The sequence below is a fragment of the Scleropages formosus genome, chromosome 18, assembly GCF_900964775.1.
Source record: "Scleropages formosus chromosome 18, fSclFor1.1, whole genome shotgun sequence".
In the NCBI taxonomy this organism is placed as follows: domain Eukaryota; kingdom Metazoa; phylum Chordata; class Actinopteri; order Osteoglossiformes; family Osteoglossidae; genus Scleropages; species Scleropages formosus.
The window spans coordinates 1,502,892-1,526,402 of NC_041823.1; the positions used below are offsets into that span (position 1 = coordinate 1,502,892).

Genomic DNA, 23,511 nt, shown 5'->3' on the forward strand with positions numbered 1-23,511 from the left:
GTGATCTTTTCAAGTCCCAAAACCTCTCAGGAAACCATGTGGCCAACCTTGGCCTTTAAATTAAATTAAATTAAACTAAAGCAAGTAACCGAAGTACAGATCAAGGAAAGCGGAATAAAAACGGTACAATGAAGCCCCACTGGTGACACAGCAATAACTTGGTCTTCCAGCAACTTGTCGTGAAAAGCTGTTCCAATGATTGTCACGATCGCCACGTGCCAAGAGTGACACACGTGCACCTGAAAGATTACGAGCGCCTCGGGGGATCTCTGCCCTCTTTGCAGGGGTCACGTGGGGAGCGCGTGCTCAGCGAAAAGGACCACCCACGTCACCACAATCAGCTGGAAAGGCAAACAATACAACGTGTGACTCGTCTTCGGTTCATACAGTGTGCAGCTGAACTAAATCCAAAGTGAAATAAGTTTCGTGTGTCAGTACAGATGATCTTACTGTATTTTTTCATCAGCAGAATGAACTAAAGGGATAATTTCCAGGTGTGTTTGTGACCCCAAGATATAACACCTCAAGATTTTTATTCTGGAACATTCTGTACAACTTTCCCAGGACTGACCTGTTCTTTTTTATTCACAATTTCTCCTGCCTTTGAAAAAATATGTTCATATGTTACAGAGGAGGCTGGAGAGCACAGAAATCACAGTGCCAGCGGATAAAGCTGTGGATGTGGTGTGGCGGCACAGCGAGTAGTGCTGTTGTCTCACAGTGCCTGGGTGGTGTGAGAAAATGTGGGTTTGATCCCTGCTCAGTCTGTGTGGAGTTTGCATGTTCTCCTGGTGTCTGCATGGGGTTCCTCCCGCAGTCCAAAGACATGCTGTTCAGGTTCCCCCATAGTGTGTGAGTGACGCTGAGAGAGTGTGTTTCACTGTTCTATGGAAGAGTGACCCAGTGTAAGTGGTGTCTCTAGCAGTGCAAGTCACCATGGTGAATAAGAGGTGTGGGCTAGTACACTACAGAGTATCCATGTTTTTAAGTTGCCTTAGAGAAAAGTGTCTGCTAAGTGAATAAATGTAATGTAAATGGCTGAACAGTTTTTCCTGAAGGGTCCTCAGATCTGGGGATATTCGGGATACTCCCCACACACACGTGATCTTGAGTGCTGGATGAACATGTCTCAGTGGTGCCGTCTCATGACCCACATGGAGAAATCCCCAAGTGAACCCAGATCTCTTGTGCGGAAGGTAAGAATCCTACCTCTGATCCACCACTGCCCGGAAAGTGTGCTGCTAGTTGGGATCTCCTGGACACTGAAATCAGGACGAAACGAGCCATGAGGGTAATGTCTGGACAACCGTGATGATGACCTCTTGGTATCAGGTAAGAGAAAGTGGTCAAACAGTTGCAGGTACCAACACAGTAGCTGTATGTAAGACAAATACCAGTTCATTGTGAACATTACAAGACTTTTATATCAGCAAGGAATGAAACCCAAACCTGGGCAGCAGGGCAGAATTTTACCACTAAACAACCAATGACCACTGCATGCGTTTCTCGTCAGGAATCTCCTCCGCGCTGAAATCGGGAAGGAATGAGCCAAGAGGGTAATGTTCGGACAGCCGTGACGTTAAGCAGTTAGTATTAGGTGTGAGAGACAGCGCTCCAGCCCCCACCATCCAGTTTTTTCTTAAACCCACCTTTCTCCAGGCAACGCAGGAACATCTGCCTGTTATTCCATGCTCTTGGTAGGCAAGCAGGACAACTATCAGGTCACGTCGACCTAGTAAAGCCTGTTCCACAGTGATTTTCCATTTCACGGCTCAGTGCACAGCCTCAAAACACATTACAAAGTATTATTATTACCTGTTACACACACACACACACACAGACATTGTCTGAAGCTGCTTGTCCCAAGCGGGGTCATGTGTAGGCCTGTTATTGTATATACAGTATATAAGAATAGTATATATAATAACAGGCCTATACATTTATTATACACATTAATACTATATATTATTCTTGTGTATATATATATATATATATATATATATATATATATATATATATATATATACAGTACATTACGTATCTTGTGTATGTATACAAATACATACACAATGTATGCAGGTAAAAAGTATGTAAGATGTGACTGTACCTGATAGACACTGAATATGTAACCTAAGTTTCAAATACAGCTTTTAAAACAAGGAGCACCATTACTTTTATGATCATCCTCAGCAGATGGTGACTGAATCAAACTCTTCCTTTTCTGAAAAGGGTACAAACTAATTGTCACGACTACGCCCGCACCTCACCCAGCAGCACTTGGCTCCTGTTAAGCACCCGACTTCAATTGGAACGCTCAGTTTTATATGGCACTCCTCAGGGTGTCTTCTCCTCCTGCAGAGGACAATGGCTGTAATGATGATGATGATGAGTACAGTCACACCTGAGACAGAGCTGTACACATGGGCATAGTGTCTGCAGGAGCTTCTGGTTCTGGAACAAACATCATACACTTGACACATACTTCTGTGATGGAAATTCTTTGGGTTCAGGAATTTTAATGATTTTTTCAAGATGATTGTAGGCAAACAGAAATTACATTCCAACATGTTTCAAAGCTGTACTGAAACAGATGCTACAGGGCAGATACAGAAAGTAGTACAATTTATTTTATTTTTTTCTCATAAAAATTGTATAAAAAGCATCCTATTGCAATTTATGAAAAAAGGAAACATTAATATCACTGTTTCTTAATGGATTAAGGAGAGCAGACAGGAAAAGTATATTTTAAAACAGGAGTTTCCAAACAGAAGACATTAAAATATAATAATAAATATAATAATTACAGTTTCTGTCCAGGAGTAAATGCCTTCCTCTTCTTCTTCTCGCCAGCAACAGGAAACACAGATGGGTGTTTCGTAGACATGCTGGTTGCACAAAGCACAATATAGATACGGGGTATCCAAAAAAACACTGGAAACAGAACGCTGTAGAGTATCGGTTGTTTACACTAGCGACAGCGTAACAGACTGGGAGGTGCGCATCGCTACCACTGCCCAGGATCACGAGAGAGTATCGTACCACATATATCGTTTGCCTGGGAAAAAAATCTACATTCAGAATTGGAAGTATCGCTTCTACTGAATGTGTATCGCTATCGCACCATCATAAAGTCAAAAAAAATCGTAAGTCAAACCATCGTAAGTCGAGGAGCATCTGTACAGCAAAGCAAAGGGAAAGTTGCATTAAACACCTTTGTGCCATAAAAGACAGAATACAGCAAGACTTTCTTTTTCAAAGTACAATATCACACAGCATGTTGCCACACAAGTACTCATGTATGTTATAAATGATGGACTCAGTCCAGTTTCTGGAAGGTTTACAGGAAACACCAGCAGTAAAGTCACTAAGATCCCAAGGAGCTGCTTGATGAATCAGCGTCACTTTCTGAAAAGAATGAAAAAAAAGTTTAAACAGAATAAAATAATATGGAGGCAACAGGGCTGAGTTATGGCTCTATTCATCATAAAAACCAGAAAAATGTACCATAAAGTCATGAAACCAAAAGCATTAAACAGGAACAGTTTCTCATGGCTAAAGTGTTAAATGTATAAAAACTGTACAGATTTAATGTAAAATGTTTGCTTGGCAAGTCTCAGCATTAAAATGTTAAATAAATGTTTTAAAAGCACCGATTTCTCGCTACTGCTGGGGTTCCCACACATTCTAGCTCTTCAGCGTCGCCCCTTTGAACACTCTTGACCTCAAACACTCAGTCCCAACATTTGGACTCTGACTCTGCTTTTGTCCACAACCTCCACTGTGGCTCTGAACTTGATGGTGTCTTCATCTCCCCTCCACTGGAAAGACTCACGACACCATCTCCTACCTCCTCCGCATCCAAGTTACAATTTACAAGCTACAAGTAGTTTTTATTGTCATTCCTCCATACACCTTGTGTACAGTGGAACGAAATGTCGTTTCTTCGGAGACCATGATGCAAGACAGAACATAGCATAAGGCAATGAATAAGTAAATAAATAAATAACTACACAGGATAGGACGCAGGTATGGCTGTGAGCTGTAGGCAGTTGTGGAGTAGTGTAGTACTGAGTTAATTGGTCAACGGAACCAGTTGAATGTTGGGAGGTAGCTGGGTGTTGAGAAGTCTAACTGCCTCAGGGAAGAAACTGTTGCGGAGTCTGCTGGTGGTGGCGTGGATGCTCCTATACCTCCTGCCAGATGGCAACAGGGCGAAGAGTCCATGAGAGCGATGAGAGGGGTCGTCCACAGTGCTGTTGGCCTTGCGGATGCAACGGTTGTTGCATGTGGAGTCGATGGAGGGAAGAGGAACTCCGATGATCTTTTCAGCTGTTCTTATCACTCGCTGTAGGGTCTTGCGGTCGGAGGCTGTGCAGTTCCCGTACAATGCGGTGAGACAGCTGGTCAAGACGCTCTCTGTCATCCCTTTTTTGAACGTAGTGAGGATGGGAGATACTGATGGAAGAAATGGAGATGCTGCTGGGCCTTCTTGGCTAGGCAGGTAGTGTTCAGGGTCCAGGAGAGGTCCTCTGTCATGTGCACACCAAGAAACTGGAGTTTTTGACTCTCTCCACAGCTGTTCCATTGATGTGCAGAGGTGAGTGGTCTACTTGGGTCCTCCTGAAATCAATAATTATCTCTTTAGTCTTGTCAACATTTGGAGATAGACTGTTGTCTTTACACCATTCTGCGAGGTGGGTCACCTCCTCTCTGTATGCTGACTCGTCATCGTTGCTGATGAGGCCCACAACTGTAGTGTCGTCAGCAAACTTGATGATATGATTTGAACTGAACTTTGCAGCACAGTCATAAATCAGTAGGGTAAACAGCAGTGGACTGAGCACACAGCCCTGGGGAGCACCGGTGTTCAGTGTGGTGGTGCTGGAGGTGGTGTTGCCGATCCTGACAGACTGAGGTCTCCCAGTCAAGAAGTTCAGGATCCAGTTGCAGAGGGAGGTAGTCAGATGCAGCAGGCTCAGTTTTGTAATCAGTTTCTGAGGGATGATTGTGCTGAATGCTGAACTGAAGTCAATGAACAGCATCCTTACATAGTTGTCCTTTTTGTCCAGATGGGTCAGGGAAAGGTGGATGGCAGCAGATATGGCATCTTCTGTTGAATGGATGGGATAGTAGGCATACTGGAATGGGTCCAGTGTGGTACAAAGACTGCTCTTTATGTGTTTCATGACTAGCCGCTTGAAGCACTTTATGATAATGGGCGTGAGTGCAACCGGTCGGTAGTCATTCAGACAGGACACCGATGAATTCTTTGGCACAGGGATGATTGTGGTTGTCTTGAAGCACACAGGGACAACAGCCTGGCTCAGAGAGATGTTGAAGATGTCCGTGAAGACAGCCGCAAGCTGAACAGCACATTCCCTAAGTACCCGGCCAGGAATGCTGTCAGGACCCTCAGCTTTCTGTGGGTTGACTCTCGAAAGAGTCTTCCTGACGTCTGCAGCAGACAGGCAAAGTACCTGGTTGGTGGGAGTTGGGGTGGCCTTACCTGCTGGCGTGTTGTTCTGTGCTTCGAACCGTGCGTAGAAATCATTCAACGCATCTGGGAGCGAGGCGTCACCATCACAGACAAGTGATGTAGCTTTGTAGTCTGCGATGGCCTGAATGCCTTGCCACATGCGCTTTGTGTCCTTGTAGTTTAGGAAGTAAAGGTGGATTCTTCCTGCGTAGTTGCGCTTCGCCTCTCTGATAGCCCGGGATAGACTGGCCCTTGCCATGCAGTACGTTGCCTTGTCACCAGACCTGAAGGCAGTGTCTCGGGTTTTCAGCAGCGAGCGCACCTCAGCAGTCATCCACAGTTTCTGGTTTGCACGTGCGGTAATGGTCTTGAAGGAAGTCACATCATCTATGCACTTGCTGATATAGCCAGTCACTGATTCTGCGTATTCCTCCAAGTCTGTGATGTTATGGCATGTATCATCATCTCTGAACATCTTCCAGTCTGTGTGTTCAAAGCAATCCTGAAGTGCTGAGATGGCTCCCTCAGACCAACACACCTGGGTCCTGCACAATGTCCACGTTTCCCAAGATCCTCACAGACGGATCCTGCTCTGGTTGCTCCCTCTCCTCGCACCTCCACACAGTAAACTTCTGCACTTTGATCCACTACCGACTTTTGCTCCACTGTGATTTGTGACATAAGGGGGTAGCTGGTTGCATCTCGGTAGGGTTGCTGTCTGTAAACTCATATGTTGCATGTTCAAATCCTACCTACTGCTGTAGCGCTCTAGATGAAGGCACTTCATATAGCTCCAGTAAAAATTAGCCAGCTGTATAAGTGGGTAAATAACTATATGTATCAACACTGTAAATTGCCTTGAAGAAAAGCATCAGTTAAACGGGTACTTAGCAGAGTAAGTCACAGTAGGTGCCTTAACCGTATATTTTACAAGATTATCTTAGACAGGGGACTAAAACAGCAACTTTCAGGTGACAATATCCTGAATGACTACAGTGACACTAATTGTTTCCCCACTAATCCAATACAATAAATATCCCGGTCAGAGGAGAAGAATCTGTGCATCATCCTGCCCTTGAAGAAGATTCTGCCAAAACTCTGTCTACGCTGATATCAGTTAATTTTGAAAAGCACAAAAGATGATGTGGAAATAAACTCTTATAATAACAATTACAATAATTAGGCAGAGAATGTCATTCAAAGGACACAGCTGGTGGTGTAGTGGTGAGTGTTACTGCCATTGAATCCAAAGGTTGCAGGGATGATCCTCACTTCAGACTATTGAACCCTTGAGCAAAATACTTACCCTAAACTGCTCCAGTGAAATAACCCAGTTGTACAACTGGGTAAATAATTATAAGATTAACAGTATAAGTCACTTTTGAGAAAAGTAAATATAAAATCACCTGTTTCAGGCATCAGAAGAAGAAGCAACGAAATGTGTTTATAAGGTGTACAGAAACAGTTTTAATGTTCAGTGTGGTTTTGTGTGTCAGATGGGAGAAGCTGAGATTCTGAACTATTTATTTTAGTTCTTTACTTTTAGTTCTTATAAGAATGTAGTCTGCAGTACTGAAATGAGCCAAAGGAAGGAGTTAAAGTGAATCAAATCCTCCTAAGACTCAGTCAGTTCTATTTGTTCAGTAAAAAACCTCAACTGAGAGACACAGGAGAAACTACACCCTACATGGGGTAAAGTGGAGTAAAAATGAACCTTAATTCCCTTCTGTGCTTTTAAATTACACCACAAGTGTGAGGTGGAGCTTCAAAAATTTCCTGTAAATCCTGGAAATATATCTTATAAACAGATTTTCTTTCAGTTGGGACACAAGAGGACATCTAAGGCTCTCCTTCAACACACCTGGTCTGTGACTGGGAGTCAAGAGGACAAACTGAGCGATGAGGACATAGAGGGACAGAGCAGTGGGAATCCCACAGACAGGTGTCAGGTACATTGAGCCCTTTATACTCTACGTGTGTTACTAGTGTACATTCACACAGGTGTGGTACTCACTCTGGGCTGCAGCGTATTTCACACCAACAGCTGATGGACACAAGTTCTTGATCTCTGGAAAGAAATGACACAGTATGATCAGTAGAGGAGGGTTATGGGAAATCTCAGTGAAACACCTCCTCTGTGTCCCTGATTGTGACTCCACAGTTTATTAGTGTGACAATAATGGATCAGTCCATCATCCAGTCCTCATCCTCCTCACCAGTGTGTCTTCTCCTCCTGCAGAGGACAACGGCTGTGATGATGAGTGCAGTGAGAACCAGGACAGCGATGAGAACTGCACTGATGAGCACAGGGTCTACAGGAGCTTCTGGTTCTGGAACAAAGAGCACAGACACACATGGTTCATATAGATCATAAATCATATACAGTACATGCGTACAGGTGTCTTACCCCAGTTGACGTCCAGCTTGTTGTCCACACTCAGGTGCGACACAGTACAGGTGTAGCGGTGTCTCTCTCTCAGCTCCTCCTCACTGACACTCAGACTCCTTCTCAGCTGGTAGGTCCCGTCTCCGTTGGGCAGCACCTCTCCTCCCGTGAGCTCCCGGTCTGGGACGGGCCGGTCGTCCCTCAGCAGGGTCACGTTGACGCGTCGGGGGTAGAAGCCGGTAGCCACACAGCTCACCTGTGTCCTTCCGCTGTGTGGCTCTGTCTTCTGTATGACCCTCACTCTGGGACGCTCTGTGGGGTCAGAAAGAGGACTTCCTGTTTGAGAGCTGTCACTGATGAATGATGAGGAATTCATGTCCCATATTCAACATAACTCATTTCACTGTCAGCACAGTACTGTACCTTTCCTCAGCAGTGTGTTCTTGTCCTCCTGCAGGTATCTCCTAAGTGTCTTCACACACAGTGGCTGGTAGGTATTTGCGTATATCTGTTTTCTGATGTCACTTGTTTCTTTGCTCCAAACAAACTCTGGCACAAGTGTATTCTGTATATGACTGAGGGCATCATATTGAAATTTTTCTTCTCCATCATATGCTGACATAATGAAAAATCTGCTCAGTGTTTCATCCTCCAGGTCACAGGCTGCAAACTCCTGAGAAACATGAACTCCTGTAGAAACCAGATAAATGCAGAGAGACACTTATTATGTTCACTGTATTCACGTATGGTATGTATGTATTCAAATTTTACTTATCTATTAGAAACTGTATCATATAAGGTCTGATAACGTTTCCTTTTAGGGTAGAAATTCACATTCAAAGACCATTAATATATGTTTCCTGAAGGACCTCAGAAGAACTTCAGATGAACAGTTTGCTCACCTTGAGTGTGATTATATTTCTTCATCAGTGTGTGAGATGATTTTTGCAGGATATTACCAATGTCTGCAACCACATAATCTCTGAGATCAGTTTCCTGTATGGAGTCATTTACCCTCCAGTGTCTCCGAGAAACAAATTTATTTATGTCACTATCATAGTATTCCACAGGAACATCATTGACCAACACTGCCATAGTGATCTCTGGGAACTGTGTCTCTCCAGATATGAATGTAGCCATTATTGAGAGAGAGTGGGAGTCTGTTGTAGAAAAAAACACAAAGAGCTTATTAATATCTCAGAAACTTTAATCTTCAAAAATTGACATCTTGAATTAAATCTCTACGAATAAATTTTAATTGTTCATAAATGTTTAAATTATGGTTGTACGGACACAAAAAAGTCAAAAAAGAACACAAAAATTTCTTTATCTAAATACATAAATAAAATTATGACAATTATGTAAATTCCTTATGCTGTATGTCTCTAATACTGGTTGTATTCTGACAGTGTCACAATTTTTTGACATCAGATACTGACACTGAAGTGTGTTTGTGTATACACTGAGTACCAATGTTTTTAGTACCTTATCAATGTAGTAAAACTCAGTACTTTACCTGTAGAGACCAGGTGAACAGAGCTCAGGATCAACAGCACCACTGCAGGTACCTTCATGATGATGATGTTCTCCTAGCCCGGTCTCAAAAAAAACAACTCCCTTTCTCCCCACACGGTGTTCCAACTCTCCTTCCTACTCCCACTTCTTCCCCCTCTCTCCCGGAATATCCCGCCCCACAAGGTCGCGAGCACTTTCCCCACCAGCACTGATTGAGCAGTCCTTAAATGACATTTTTCCTACCAATAAACACCAAAAAAAAAGCACAATATATAGAAATAAAAAAAAACATCAAGTTACAAAACCATAACCCTCTCCACATTTATATAAGTATTTTACCCCCCAAATACACATGGGAACAGATTGCATAGGGGTTACGCTGGGAATAGAACGTGCAACCCAGGTCCCATGTGTGGTAATCAGCACTTTGTATTCACTCATTTAGCTGACACATTTCACTCAAGCAACATTAAGGTTATTCACCCATTTTAACTGGGGCAATTTAGGGTAAGTATGTTATCAAAGGGAGCTATAGCTATAGGGAGAAATTGAACCTGTGTTTTTTGGTCTCAGAGACAACAGCGCTAACCACTACACCACCAGTTGTAGTTCCCCCACTACACCCCCAATTTCTGGTTATGAGCAGAAACTCTACCTGCACAGGTGTGTGTTGGGTCTGTACACAGGTCACTACTGCATATTCAGGAAGTGTTTGTTATACATCAAAGAAGTGCTTCATTCACTTTATGGAGAGCAGTTTTTCGGTGTTTCAAAGTGAACGTGAGGAAGAATAGAATTATTAAAAAGTGTAATTCAATAACTCTGGTCCAATAGCTTATGTTTTTATATTGTACGTGTGTTCTGTGTTAGATGAGGCACACTGGGATTAATATACTATCATATAATATACTACCCTAATAATAATAACCACTTTGACTGCATGAATAGACTCAATCACTACCAGTGGACTCCCTCCTCTCAACACAAAGGACACAAGTGGAGGACAGAACTTTCCGGATGAACTCTGTACATGTGGTCAACAAGAGTTGCCGATGACTCAACAGGACTGAACAACAAGTACAGCAGCAGGACCAGCAGGTGGCGTATTGGTTACAGCTGCTGTTTCTGACCTGAAAGGACATAAGTTCACATCCCAACCTCTTACTGTGGCTCCACTGAGTAACATATTTACTCTTAAATTGTACAGTGTTATTACACAGCAGGATAAATAATTAAATAGTGGAACTGTAAGTGGGTAAACAGTGTAAGCTGTTGTGGTAGAAGTCCCACCAATAGAGTGATTCCCTGAAGAGAACCAGAGACTGTATGACATTCAGAGACATGTTGAGTCTCCACTAGTCCTTACTGACACGTCGGACTGCTAGTCCAAAACCATCTTTATTACTCGTAGTCTTTGTTCATGTGAAAATCCCAATCAATTACAGAAGTGTCACTTTATCAAAAGTATCGTGTGTTTTAAAGAGATATTTTACACCTGTTTTCTGACATTTAGAGCCAAAAGTCTTTTAATGTTGTCAAAATTATGATCGAATAACTTCTCACTGTTTTCATGGTGTGAAGTATAAAAACTCAGTGATATTTGTGCACCATGAGAACAACTGTAATGATGAAGAAACAGTTTGTAGAAATGAGGTGAAGGAAACCTTCCTGTGATGATACATTATTGAACATTTTAATACTGATGTATGATCATGTGGTCCATTAACAAACCAATGATCTTACCTGGAAAGGCTGTTTTTCTAACTGGTTTTCAAACATCTTCTGTCGTACACACAACTAATTCCGTCGCAAAATCCTTTCACTTTTGCGTATGATAAAGACGTCCTATACAAGTGTGTGTTTGTAAATCGTGCTGCGGAGTCGAGTAGGTAACTACTCTGTCCTCTAGTGGTCAGTATATGTCATGACACATTCTTCTTCTTCTTCTTCTTCTTCTTCTTCTTTTTCTTCTTCTTCTTCTTCTTATTATTATTATTATGATTAACAATAATAATAATAATAATAATAATAATAATAATATGTAGATGTATTTACTTAGCAGACGCTTTTCTCCGAAACAACCTACATGTCATAGAAAATACAATTTGTGCATTACTTCAGCAGAAAGAGACACTTGGATGCAGACACACAATTCTACAGTAGTTAATTTGTCATAATCCACCATATGAACCAATGTACATCACACTGTAGCTGCATAAAGGTTTATCCATTATTCAGCATTTATAATTACAAAATTATGAACATAATCACTGACATGTTTATCATGCACTTAGATCAAGATCATGAGATTATTATTAATATGATTCCAGGGACAGCATGGACCAAAAAACCCCTATGGAAAATGGGAACAAAAGAACGTTTACCCTGCCCAGAATAGGGTCACCGGGACCTACCCCTGGAGCCAGGCCTGGGGCTAGTGTTTCTAGGTGAGCGCCTGGTGGCCAGGCAGCCCCCGTAACCCGGTCGGACTCAGCTCGAAAAGGCATCATGGGGGGGCCATGTGGGCCCACCACCCGCAAGGTCCAACATGGGGGTTGGGTGCAATGTGTACCAGGCGGCGGGAGAGGGCAGGGTGGCGCGGCCCCTCGCGACAGAAACTGGCTCTTGGCACATAGAATGTTACCTCACTGGGGGGGAAGGAGCCGGAACTGGTGCGGGAGGTTGAGAAATACCAACTAGGTATAGTTGGGCTTACCTCCACTCACAGTGTTGGCTCTGGAACCAAACTCCTCGATAGGGGGTGGTCCCTCTCCAACTTAGGAGTTGTATGGGGTGAGAGGTGCCAGGCAGGTGTGGGGATACTCACAAGACCCCGGCTGGCTGCCATACAGTTGGAGTTTGCCCCGGTGGACAAGAGGGTCACCTCAATGTGACTTAGGGTCGCAGAGAGGAAAACTTTGACTATTGTGTGTGCTTATGCACCAAACAGCAGTTCAGAGTATTTGACCTTCTTGGAGAGGGTGGGTGGGGTTCTGAATAGGGCCCCATCTACAGACTCCGTAGTCCTGCTGGGGGACTTGAACGCTCACATTAGCAATGACTGGGAAATCTGGCAGGGGGTGATTGGGAAGAACGGCTTGCCCGATCTGAACCCGAATGGTGAAATGTTATTGGACTTCTGTGCTAGTCATGGTTTGCCCAGCAGTTCCCCACTGCCCTGGCCACGGCTGAGCATCTCTTTTAGAATGTATTCTAGATCTTTGGGTTACCTGAGGATCTTGTCCTCAGCCCGTGTCCAGGGTATGGAGGGCGTTATGGAGAAGCTCTGAGTGTCCGTGAGCCTCACGTCCGGATACCATCCTCAGGCTAATGGATAAGTGGAGCATCTGAACCAAGACCTTGGTCGCTTTCTGAGGAGCTACTGTGGAAAGGACCAAGAGCGGTGGTTGCATTTCCTGCCCTTGGCGGAATACGGACATAATTCCTTATCCCATTCCTTCACAGGCCTGTCCCCTTTCTACTGTGTCCTTGGTTACCAGCCTCCTTTTTTCCCCTGGCACCCCGCTTCCCCAGAGGTCCTTGCTGTGGATTCCTGGAACCTGCAGGCAGACACTGGCAAACAGTGAGAGACCACCTCCAACAAAGTGTCCTCCGGTACAAAGAACAAGCGGACCGACACCACCGCACCTTGTTTTTTCACCCTGGGAAACGGGTATGGCTATCCAGAAGAGACATCTGCCTAAAACTGCCCTCTAAGAAGCTCAACCTGCGGTTTATAGGCCCATATGAAATCCTTTGTAGCATCACCCCAGTCACCTACCGGTTACAGTTGCCTCCTCACTTGCGCATCAACCCCACGTTTCATGTTTTGCTTCTCAAGCCCTATGGTACTTCCTTGCTCCAAGACACTCAGGGTGAGCCAAAACCCCCTCTGCTGGACGTGGATGGGGAAGAGGCTTACACTATTCGCACCATCCTGGATTCCAAGCACCGGCGTGGGGGGCTGTACTACCTTTTGGACTGGGAGGGTTATGGTCCTGAGGAACGCAGCTGGGTACCAGCTCGGTACATTCTCGATCTGTTTCTCATTGCTGATTTCCGTCGGGACCATCCAGATAAGCTGGAGCCCCATCCCAGAGGCCACCCCCCTTCCAGGTGCCACAGGGCGGCTGGAGCCGCTCATAGGCAGGTGGTTACTGTCACGTCCACAGCCGCACCTCAGTCGACAGCACCTGACACCAATCAAGCACCTGTCTAACTATTCACCTTTAAAAGACCCTCCTCAGCTCCCATACACTTGCGGAATCCCATCTGAGACAACTGTCCTCCTTTGCAATGTCCTGTTCTCACACAACCCTTGTTTTCTGTTTTCGACCCTTCGCTTCGTCCCCTGACCACGTCCACGGATCCTTGCTCTAACTCCGACTGCCAATCGACTGACACTTCACCTGTCCCCGACACCGAGAACTCGCCTGATCCATTGAGTGCAGACAAACAATCCTGCACTCGGGTCCAGCTGTTCCGGCTCCCTCGGTTCTGCACGACATCACTACAGATGGTCTGACTGTATTTCTTCCATCAGCAGAATGAACTAGAGGGATAATTTCCAGGTGCATTTGTGACCTCCAGACATGAAATAACACCTCAAGAGTTTTATTCTGGAACATTCTGTACAACTGTCCTGGGTCTGACCCGTTCTTTTTTTATTCACATTCTCCTGCATTTGAAAAAATACTTTCACTTGTTACAAAGGAGGCTGGAGAGCACAGAAATCAGAGTGCCAGTTGATGAAGTTGTGGGGGAACAGCTTTTCCTGAAGGGTCCTCAGATCTGGGGATATTCGGGATCCTCCCCACACGCACATGATTCTGAGCGCTGGATGAACATGTCCCAGCAGTGCCGTATCACGACCGACAGGGACAATTCCCCAAGTGAACACAGATCTCTCGTGTCGGAGGTAAGAATGCTACCTCTGAACCACCACTGCCCGGAAAGCATGCTGCTAGTTGGGATCTCCTGGGCACTGAAATCCGGATGAAACGAGCCATGAGGGTAATGTCTGGACAACCGTGATGGTGACCTCTTGGTATCAGGTAAGAGATTGTGGTTAAATAGTTGCAGGTACCAACACAGTAGCTGTATGTAAGACAAGTACCAGTTCATTGTGAACATTAGAGGACTTTTATATCAGCAAGGAATGAAACCCAAACCTGGGCAGGAGGGCAGAATTTTACCACTAAACAACCAATGACCACTGCATACGTTTCTTGTCAGGAATATCCTCCGCGCTGAAATCGGGAAGGAATGAACCAAAAGGGTGATGTTCAGACAGCCGTGACATTCAGTGGTTAGTATTAGGTGTAAGAGACAGCACTCAAACAGTGGCACCAACCAACACAGCAGCTCTGCGGCAAGAAGAACTACTACTTGACCGTCCAGTTTGTAAAGAACATTTCATCATCCAGGAATCAAACCCATGTCTCTTGTATGGGAGAGAAGAATTCGACCACCGAAGCACCAGTGCCTTACTGACTCATTTCTCGTGGGGAATCTCCTCGACACTGAAATTGGGGGAAAATGAGCCAATACAGCAGTGTCCACACACCTCTGATGTTACCCGGTTTCTATAAATTGTAAGTGAAAGTGGTCAAGTACTGTAACTAACACACTGATTGTACGCACTGCACTTTCTAGCTTATAAGAACCTTGCATCAGCCGGGAATCAAAGTCCAGTCGTCCACATGGTCTATGAGAACTCTGCCACTGAACCACCAACACTTACTAAGTGTTCTTCCCTAAACAATACTTTCCGGACACCCGTAATATACCCAAAAACCCAAAATATAAGCCCATCAGTATTAGGTATAAGGGTCTGTGCGGGAAAACCTCAAAGTGTGTCTGACATACAAGTGTATTGTCGAATTCCTACTGGTCTTGCGTTGGTCAGGAACCAAAGACTTGGTCCACTCAGCCACCAGTGTTTGGTTCAGGGTTTGCTGGGAGGATGGGAGGATGTCCCCTTGCACACTGGGGAAGAAATGAACCAATTTGGTTTCAACTGGACATCCCTGTTGTAGACTTTCCAGTATTAGCTGTGAGATGAAAGGGTTAAGCAGGTGGACCCATCAGGAATTCGAGGAATGATTACATTGCCTACACATCTGTGGTCTTGGATTAGTCAGGAACAGACGCCTTAACCCAAGTGTGCTCAGTTTGAACTCTAACACTGAGTCACCAGTGCCTTTGGGAGGTTTAATCAGTTTAGCATCCACTACACACTCAAGTGATGAGCCAAACTGAGCCAAAAGAGTTGCATCTGTGTGTCCATAATATAGATCAGTGAACACTAGCTGTGAGGTACAGTGTTGGGAATAACTGTAAATGTGTCTGCAATTGACCACAGTGGTTGTGCTGATGTTGATTGATGACACATCAATGCTTAGGTTCCATGTTCTAGCACCTGCTTTCTGTGTAGGAAAAAATCGGGTGAGTGTGATGTGAACTCTGCTCCCATTCTGATTTCCTCTGTCATGAATGAATGAATATTTTCACATCTTGAACTCAAATCCCAGCTCAGTCTGTGTAGAGTTGACATTTTTTTGTGGGTTTCCTCCAGGTGCTCTGATTTCCTCCCACAGTCCAAATACATGCTTTTCAGGTTCACCTATAATGCATGAGTGCCAAAGAGTGTGTGTGTGTGTGTTCCACTGATGTATGGATGAGTGACCCAGTGTAAGCAGTGTATCTAGCAGTGTAAGTCACCGCGGTGAATAAGGTGTGTGGGCTGATAACACTACATAGAGTTCATTGGAAATCACTTTGGAGAAAAGTGTCTGATAAATAAATAAATTTAATGTAAATCTAACATGTAACATATACATATAGCAATATAAACTGTCCTGTATTTCGTAAATGCTTTTACCCACTTGCCTACAGAAGTCTAGACGGGTTCTTTAACTTTGTTAGAGCGGAAGCTTAATTTTGATTCTTCTCAAAAAGATGAAACATGAGTGAAGTTGAACACCAGGGCAGCAAACACATGAGAACCAACACAATCCAAGTGCAGCAAACTTTTGTTTTTGTTACTGGTTTGTTTTCGTGTCGTTATGTGTCCTTTCCATCAGTGCAGGAAAACCCTGGTGCGAGGACAGAGGTCAGAGGTCATCCTGAGGGTTTTCTTTGATTCAAGGCCCATTACCAGCAGATGTGATGGACCACTGGCAGACTTTCTTGCACCTGGTTCTGGAAGTGAACCTGTCCAAGCTCTGAAGTAAGAGGGAGGACAAACTAGATTACCGTTTAATATGGTAAAATTTCAGTACATTTACATTTATTTATTTATCAGAGCCACTTCTAAGGAGCGGTGGCACAGTGGTGCAGTGGGTTGGACCGGGTCCTCCTTTCTGGTGGGTCTGGGGTTCAAGTCCCGCTTGGGGTGCCTTGCGGCAGACTGGCGTCCCGTCCTGGGTGTGTCCCCTCCCCTTCTGGCCTTACGCCCTGAGTTGCCGGGTAGGCTCCGGTTCCCCATGACCCCAAATGGGACAAGTGGTTCAGAAAATGTGCGTGTGTGTGCACTTCCAAGGAACTCTATTTACTGTTATCAGCCCACACACCTTATTCACCGCGGTGACTTACACTGCTAGATGCACTACTTACAATGGGTCACTCATCCATACATCAGTGGAACACACTCTCTCCGTCACTCACACACTGTGGGTGAACCAGTAAAGTTAAAAATTTCAATACATTCTATGAAACATTTTCAGTCACGTGTCCTATACCCCCTACAAATCACATGTGTATGTACATGTATAATGCCAAGAATAAATAAATGAAATAAAAATATTACTTTTGTATACATATATAAGGAAATAATATAATAAATGAAATATTTAAATACATTGTCAATGCAGGCAGTTATTAACAGCTCAGTATCACACACACACTGTCTGAAACCGCTGGTCATGACAAACCAGAGCCTAACCCCGCGGCACAGGGCACAAGACTGGGTGGGGGGGACACACCAGGACGGGACGCCGGTCCATCCCAAGGCACCCCAAGCAGGACTCGAACCCCAGACCCACGGGAGAGCAGGACCCAGCCAAACCCGCTGCATCACCATGCCCCTGTGCCCCCCACCTCAGTATCCCTTGGACCAATTCACATTTGTTAGAATAATTCTTTATCCCTTTTAGATACAGAAGGTTGTGGTGGTGAAGTGGGTTTGACTGGGTCCTGCTCTCTGGTAGGTCTGGGGTTTGAGTCCCGCTTTGGGTGCCTTGGCTTGGGACGGACTGGCATCCCATCCTGGGTGTTGCCCTGGGTTGCCAGGCTAGGCTCTGGCTTGCTGTGACCCTGCTTGGGACAAGTGGCCTCAGTGTGTGTGTGTGTGTGTGTGTGTGTGTGTGTGTGTGTGTGTGTGTGTGTGTCAGTCACATTTTTTTAAGGAAAAGTTGTCAAAACTTTGCAATTAGATGTTTCTTTCTGTTGCCTACCGGTTTCCATCACATTATAACCCTAATGTTGGGACTTTATTTTTTAAGTAGTTTACTTTTGATATTATGAACTTCTTAAATTTGTTAACCTTTTCGCAGATTTGTTATTTGGAAGAACACAGAAAGGATACTCTGATGGCCATAGTGCTTTAAAGGAGGTTAAAGAAGACGGGCTGTGTGCACCAAAGTCCAGGTCTGCGCCCAGAACTGTTACTGTAACCAAGTATGAAAAGATAATGCGCTCAGAATACTGGAATTGATATCAGGGTCATATTTCCGATAAGCCCACAACTGCTTCGCCACATTCTTGTTGTCCTGCACTGATAAGCAGCGAGTCACAAACCGCTGTCTCATTTTTGTTCGGTGCTGCCTTCCTGCGTTCTCAGGTTTTGCTAAAGGAGGACAAGACGTGCCGGACTGAGAAGGAATCGTGCGGTGGCCATGTGTTCCTAATGGGATTAGTCGTGACGCTCACTTGGCGGCCCTTTATTTCTCTGCTAATTGGAGCTCTTGCTGTGCAGAGGGATGAAGAGCAGCTCACCGTCTCCATGACTTGCACACTTACTCTACTCGTGATGTACTCTTTGTCTGCAGGTTCGAGTGTTTTCATCATCTTTCACTGAAGGAAAGACCTGTAACACTTTTCAAATGGATTCTTTGTCATTATTTTATCATTTTGTTACACAGACATGGAGTGGAGTCACTGACTGTTGGAAGCTCTCAGGGTAGCCAGTATTTAGACCTGTGGTGTTTAATTTACTTTCAGCTTTTTCAGTGGGCTTTTTGTGATTAGTTTATGTAGAACATGTACTTTGAGTTATGACTGTAGTCGATGTGAAAAGTAGTCCAGAGGCTTAGAAGAATGTGATCTGTAAGAATCCTCAGCAGTTTATCAAAGTAAAAGACTGAAGTTAATCAGCAAAAAGAGTTAATGGATACACACACACATTTCCAGAACCGCTTGTCCCATATGGGGTTGCAGGGAGCCGGAGCCTAACCCGGCAACACAGGGCGTAAGGCCGGAGGGGAAGGGGACACACCCAGGACGGGACGCCAGTCCGTTGCAAGGCACCCCAAGCGGGACTCGAACACCAGACCCACTGGAGAGCAGGACCCGGTCCAACCCACTGCACCACCGCACCCCCCAAGTTAATGGATACATTTCTGTAATTTCTATGAGGGAGAGCAGCTGTGGTAGCAGTGAAGAACGCTGAAGGTTGGGAGTTCGAACCCTAGACTCCACTATTGCTGTAGAGCCCTTGAGAACGATATTTAACCCAAATGACCCCAACTGTAAATGAGTCAGATCAGGCCCGGATTCAGATATGAGATGAAAGGTGAGCCAAGTATTATTCTTGGTTGGGGGGGCTACTGGGGTGCGGGTGTGTTATCACTTGGAATATCACAAAATCTAAAAACAGAATTTTTAGATTTGTTTGTGGTTGTTGTTTTTTTTATTTGTTTTTTCATCTTTAATATAATTTTTTTTTTTCATTTATTTTGCAACGATATTTTATGAAAGGGGCAGGTCTTGACAGAGACTGTGCATAGAACTATTGACATCACTACTATAATATTTACAACATTAGCGTTCTGCTCATTTGATAAAATTCTGTCACAAACTCATTCATGTCCAGTTCATGTGTTATTGCTTTTTCATGAGCTAGAAGTACAAGGTTTTTCTTTTTTCTCTCATGAAGCGTTGTTTGGTGGAATGGTGTCAAAATTCGTGCCAGAGTGGAGAAGGAGCTCTCACGTGAAGCAGAAGAGACACCCATGACGATTGCAAATACATACAGTTTATGAAGACCTACATATGCATCTTTATATTTCTACAAGAGTTTGCAAACAGCAGAACAGTCAGCATAAGTTGAATGCTTTTTGGACAGCATTGCTCTGGCAACAAGCATTTCACTCTGCAGTTCATTTTTTGCAACCCCTGCAAGACCACAGAGAGGCTTAAGCAGCTGAATGTCAAGAAATGTGTTGGATTTTGGCATCAAACATGTGAAAGCTTGCATCAGCTCTAAATTCTTTGTGGAAAACCTCTTTTCCATCTCTGCTACAGCTGTATCTAGTATGTTCAACATCTGTCGCCTTAGAGCTTTAGTGGCACATTCGGAGCCTGACTGCCCTTCTTGCCCTAAAGGCAAAAAAATGACAGAATCAGCATAGGAAGGATTAATAGTCCTTAGACGTTTTAGTGAGGGCTCAACAGTAGACATGCCAGTGCAGTACTGCTGCAATTCACTGTCGTTTCCTCTGAGATTTCTCAGTGCACCAAGAGATCCCTGCACTTCGTCAGCTGCACTGCACAAATCAACATGCTGAGACTGTAGGATGGCATTTGCTGCTTTCAAAATGGCAAGAAGATGTATCGGAAATTTGCCAACTTCAAAAAAATGGTGTCGCTTCAGCTGAAAGTGAAGCCTAGAGGCTTCTTTTGCAAGGTCAACTGTGCCATTGTCATCCCTGGAAACCTTGGAAAGAATGTTAAGAATGACTTTCTCATTCTCCACAATACGCTTGATGACTTCAAAAGAACTTGTCCAGAGGATTTCTAACAATCTCTTGAGATACGGTCAACTGTACCTCTGACACACAAAATGATGCTTGAATAAAGAGTACAGGGAGCCTGACAAGTCAAAGAAACTTTTGACACAAGGTTCATGTGAGAGAGGAGACAGAACAGGTGAGGGGCTTGCCTCTCGGTGGCGTTTATTTAGGGCAGTGCAGGGGAAAATAACAGTGGGGGAAAGGGGGAACCGGGAACTGGTAGAGCGGGGCGGTGCTTCGGGGTCGCGGTCGGGATCGGGGTCATGGTCAGGATCGGGATCGGGGTCATGGCTGTCACAGGTCTCTCTCTTTCTCTCTCTCTCTTCTCCTCCGTCTCTCTCTCCCCCTCACTGGCGGGTCCGGGGGACGAAATAGAGGTTGCAATCAGCCCCAGCTGCGACTGGCTTACCCCGGACTTCGCCCCCCTTCCTGCTCGCTTCGGCGTGTTACGGTTCACTTTGAATTGCATGTATGATTGAGAGGTGAAGCTGGTGGTTATAGCAGTGGATTTAGGGGATATGCTTTTCCAACCTTTTTTGCAATAAAGCCTGAACACTGCCTCGCACCCCATTCATCACTGATGCTCCATCATAACACTGGCTCAGTATATTGTCAGCACTGATTCCTGTTTCAGACAAGTGTTGTAATATTTCAGTTGTGATGTAATCTGCATCAAGCTGCTGGAGTTCTAATAAGCCAACGAGATGTTCCTCTGCCACACCGTTGCACACAAAGCGGATTACAACAGACACATTTTCAATGTTGCACCGATCCCTTGTGCCATCATCACTTTTTAAACAGAATGTTTTATTTTTATAGGGGTGCGGTGGCGCAGTGGGTTGGACCACAGTCCTGCTCTCCGGTGGGTCTGGGGTTCGAGTCCCGCTTGGAGTGCCTTGCGACGGACTGGCGTCCCGTCCTGGGTGTGTCCCCTTCCCCTCCGGCCTTACGCCCTGTGTTGCCGGGTAGGCTCTGGTTCCCCGTGACCCTGTATGGGACAAGCGGGTCTGAAACTGTATGTATGTTTTATTTTTTTCAGAACCATGGATACCAAAATTCCAATCACTTCATTCTTGATGGTTTTGGAAGTGTACTTTGCATTTTGTGTGATATTTGATGTAATGTCAGCAAGGTATTTATCTTTTTCCAACGTGTATTTAAAGCAGTTGGCAAAAAGCCCTGCAGCTGTGCAGTCCTCCTCAATGTCAAATGTTTCCCGATCCCCACGTAGTGGAAGATTCAAGATTCAAAATTCAAGAGTTTATTGTCATGTGTACAGTAAACAGTTCGTTACACCATACATTGAAATTCTCACTCTGTGAATCCTCTCAGCAGCCTATGACTGTCACGTTCTCCGCATCTATCAGACGGACACAGCAAAGATCGCTTTTGTCCTGTCGTTATTAACCGGTCCAGCCCGGGCGTGGGCCGCCGCTGGGTGGCGCACTCGCCCCAGAACTACCTATGACATTTTCCGTGAAAGTTCGAAGCGGTTTTTGACCACCCGCACGCGGGACGCGCGGTGGGTAATTATCTCATGCGTCTCACCCAGGGGAGTAGAAGCGTGGCTGAGTACGCTCTTGAGTTCAGACCCCTCGCGGCCAAGAGTGGCTGGAACTCCCCTGCCCTCCTCACCTGCTTCTTCGAAGGGCTGAATCCCTGGATCCAGGACGAGCTCACATATAGGGGTGAGGAGGGGGACTTCGACCAGTTTGTGGAGACAGCCATCGCCATCGACAATCTTGGCCGAAGTCGCCAACCCCTGGGGACCAGCCCAGCGGAAGACCGGCTCAAAAAAGAGGAAAGGAGACGGCGCCAGGTGGGGAGACTGTGTCTCTATTGTGGGTCCCCGGAGCATCCCCGTGCGGTGTGCCCCGAGCGACCACCTCAGGGGACCTCCGCAGAAACAAAGCCGAGCCCAGGGGAGCACCGGGGACAGCTACGTCTGCCGGTGAGTCTTTCCTGGGGGGCCAACCGGGTGCAGACGAACGCCCTCATAGATTCCGGAGCCGCGGGCTGTTTCATGGATGTAGGCTTTGCCCAAGCGCACCATGTCCCTATTAAAACATGTGAGGTCACCCTGAGTGTGAAAGCCCTGGATGGTCAACACTTGGGTGATGGGGTGGTTGATTCCCGGACGGCACCTCTCGTGCTCAAAACTAGCGCGTGTCACCACGAGAAACTCACCTTCTTTCTGATCCGAGCTCCAGACACCCCTGTCATTTTAGGTTACCCCTGGTTGGCACGACATGACCCCGTCTTTCAGTGGAGTACCAAGGAGCTGGTTTCTTGGGGAGGATCCTGTCGCGCATCCTGCCTCACGCTTCCTTGCCGGGCCACGTCGGTGGAAGGGGTAGAAGGCCTTCCCCCGCCAGTCATACCCCCGGACTATGAGGATCAACGAGAGGTCTTCAGCAAGGTCCGCGCCGCCGAACTGCCCTGTCACCGGTCCTGGGACTGTGCTATCGATCTCTTGCCAGGTACCACACCACCTCGGGGCCGGGTGTATCCCCTGTCGTTACCTGAACAACGGGCCATGCAGGAGTACATCAGGGAGGCCCTCGAAGCGGGCCTGATCCGGCCGTCAACATCACCAGCCGCGGCGGGGTTCTTCTTTATCGGTAAGAAGGACGGGGGACTGAGGCCGTGCATAGATTACCGAGGGTTGAACGCCATAACGGTCAAGTACCCGCACCCCTTACCGTTGATTACCTCGGCGCTGGAGGGGATCCATGGATCAACCTGGTTCTCAAAATTAGACCTCCGCAGTGCATATAACCTCATCCGGATCCGTGAGGGGGATGAATGGAAGACAGCCTTCACCACTTCACTAGGTCACTACGAGTACAGGGTCATGCCTTTTGGCCTAGCTAATGCCCCCTCAGTTTTCCAAGCCTTTCTCAACCATGTGTTGGGCGATTTCCTGCATCACTGTGTCATCGTCTACCTAGACGATATACTAATCTATTCGAAGACCCGAGAGCAGCATATCCAACAGGTCCAGGCGGTCCTCAGGCGACTCCTGCAACATCGATTGTATGTGAAGGCAGAGAAGTGTGAGTTCCACCAACGCCAAATCTCCTTCCTGGGCTACATCCTGAGCCAGGAGGGAGTTTCCATGG

The 23,511-nt window shown here is 45.7% G+C and overlaps 1 protein-coding gene across 2 annotated transcripts in view; it reads right to left on the minus strand.

Annotated features, from left to right (window-relative positions):
- Positions 1-23,511, minus strand: part of LOC108934005 (class I histocompatibility antigen, F10 alpha chain-like) — a 45,688-nt gene that overhangs the window by 7,956 nt on the left and 14,221 nt on the right. The window contains exon 8 of one of the 2 annotated variants that reach the window (XM_029259989.1): positions 7,295-7,544. The exons of the other annotated variant lie outside the window; for it this stretch is intronic. Coding sequence (XP_029115822.1) covers positions 7,459-7,544 — 86 coding nt within the window. The 3' untranslated portion in view covers positions 7,295-7,458. Of the gene's footprint in view, positions 1-7,294; positions 7,545-23,511 lie in introns of those variants that run through there. 2 annotated transcript variants of the gene reach the window in all.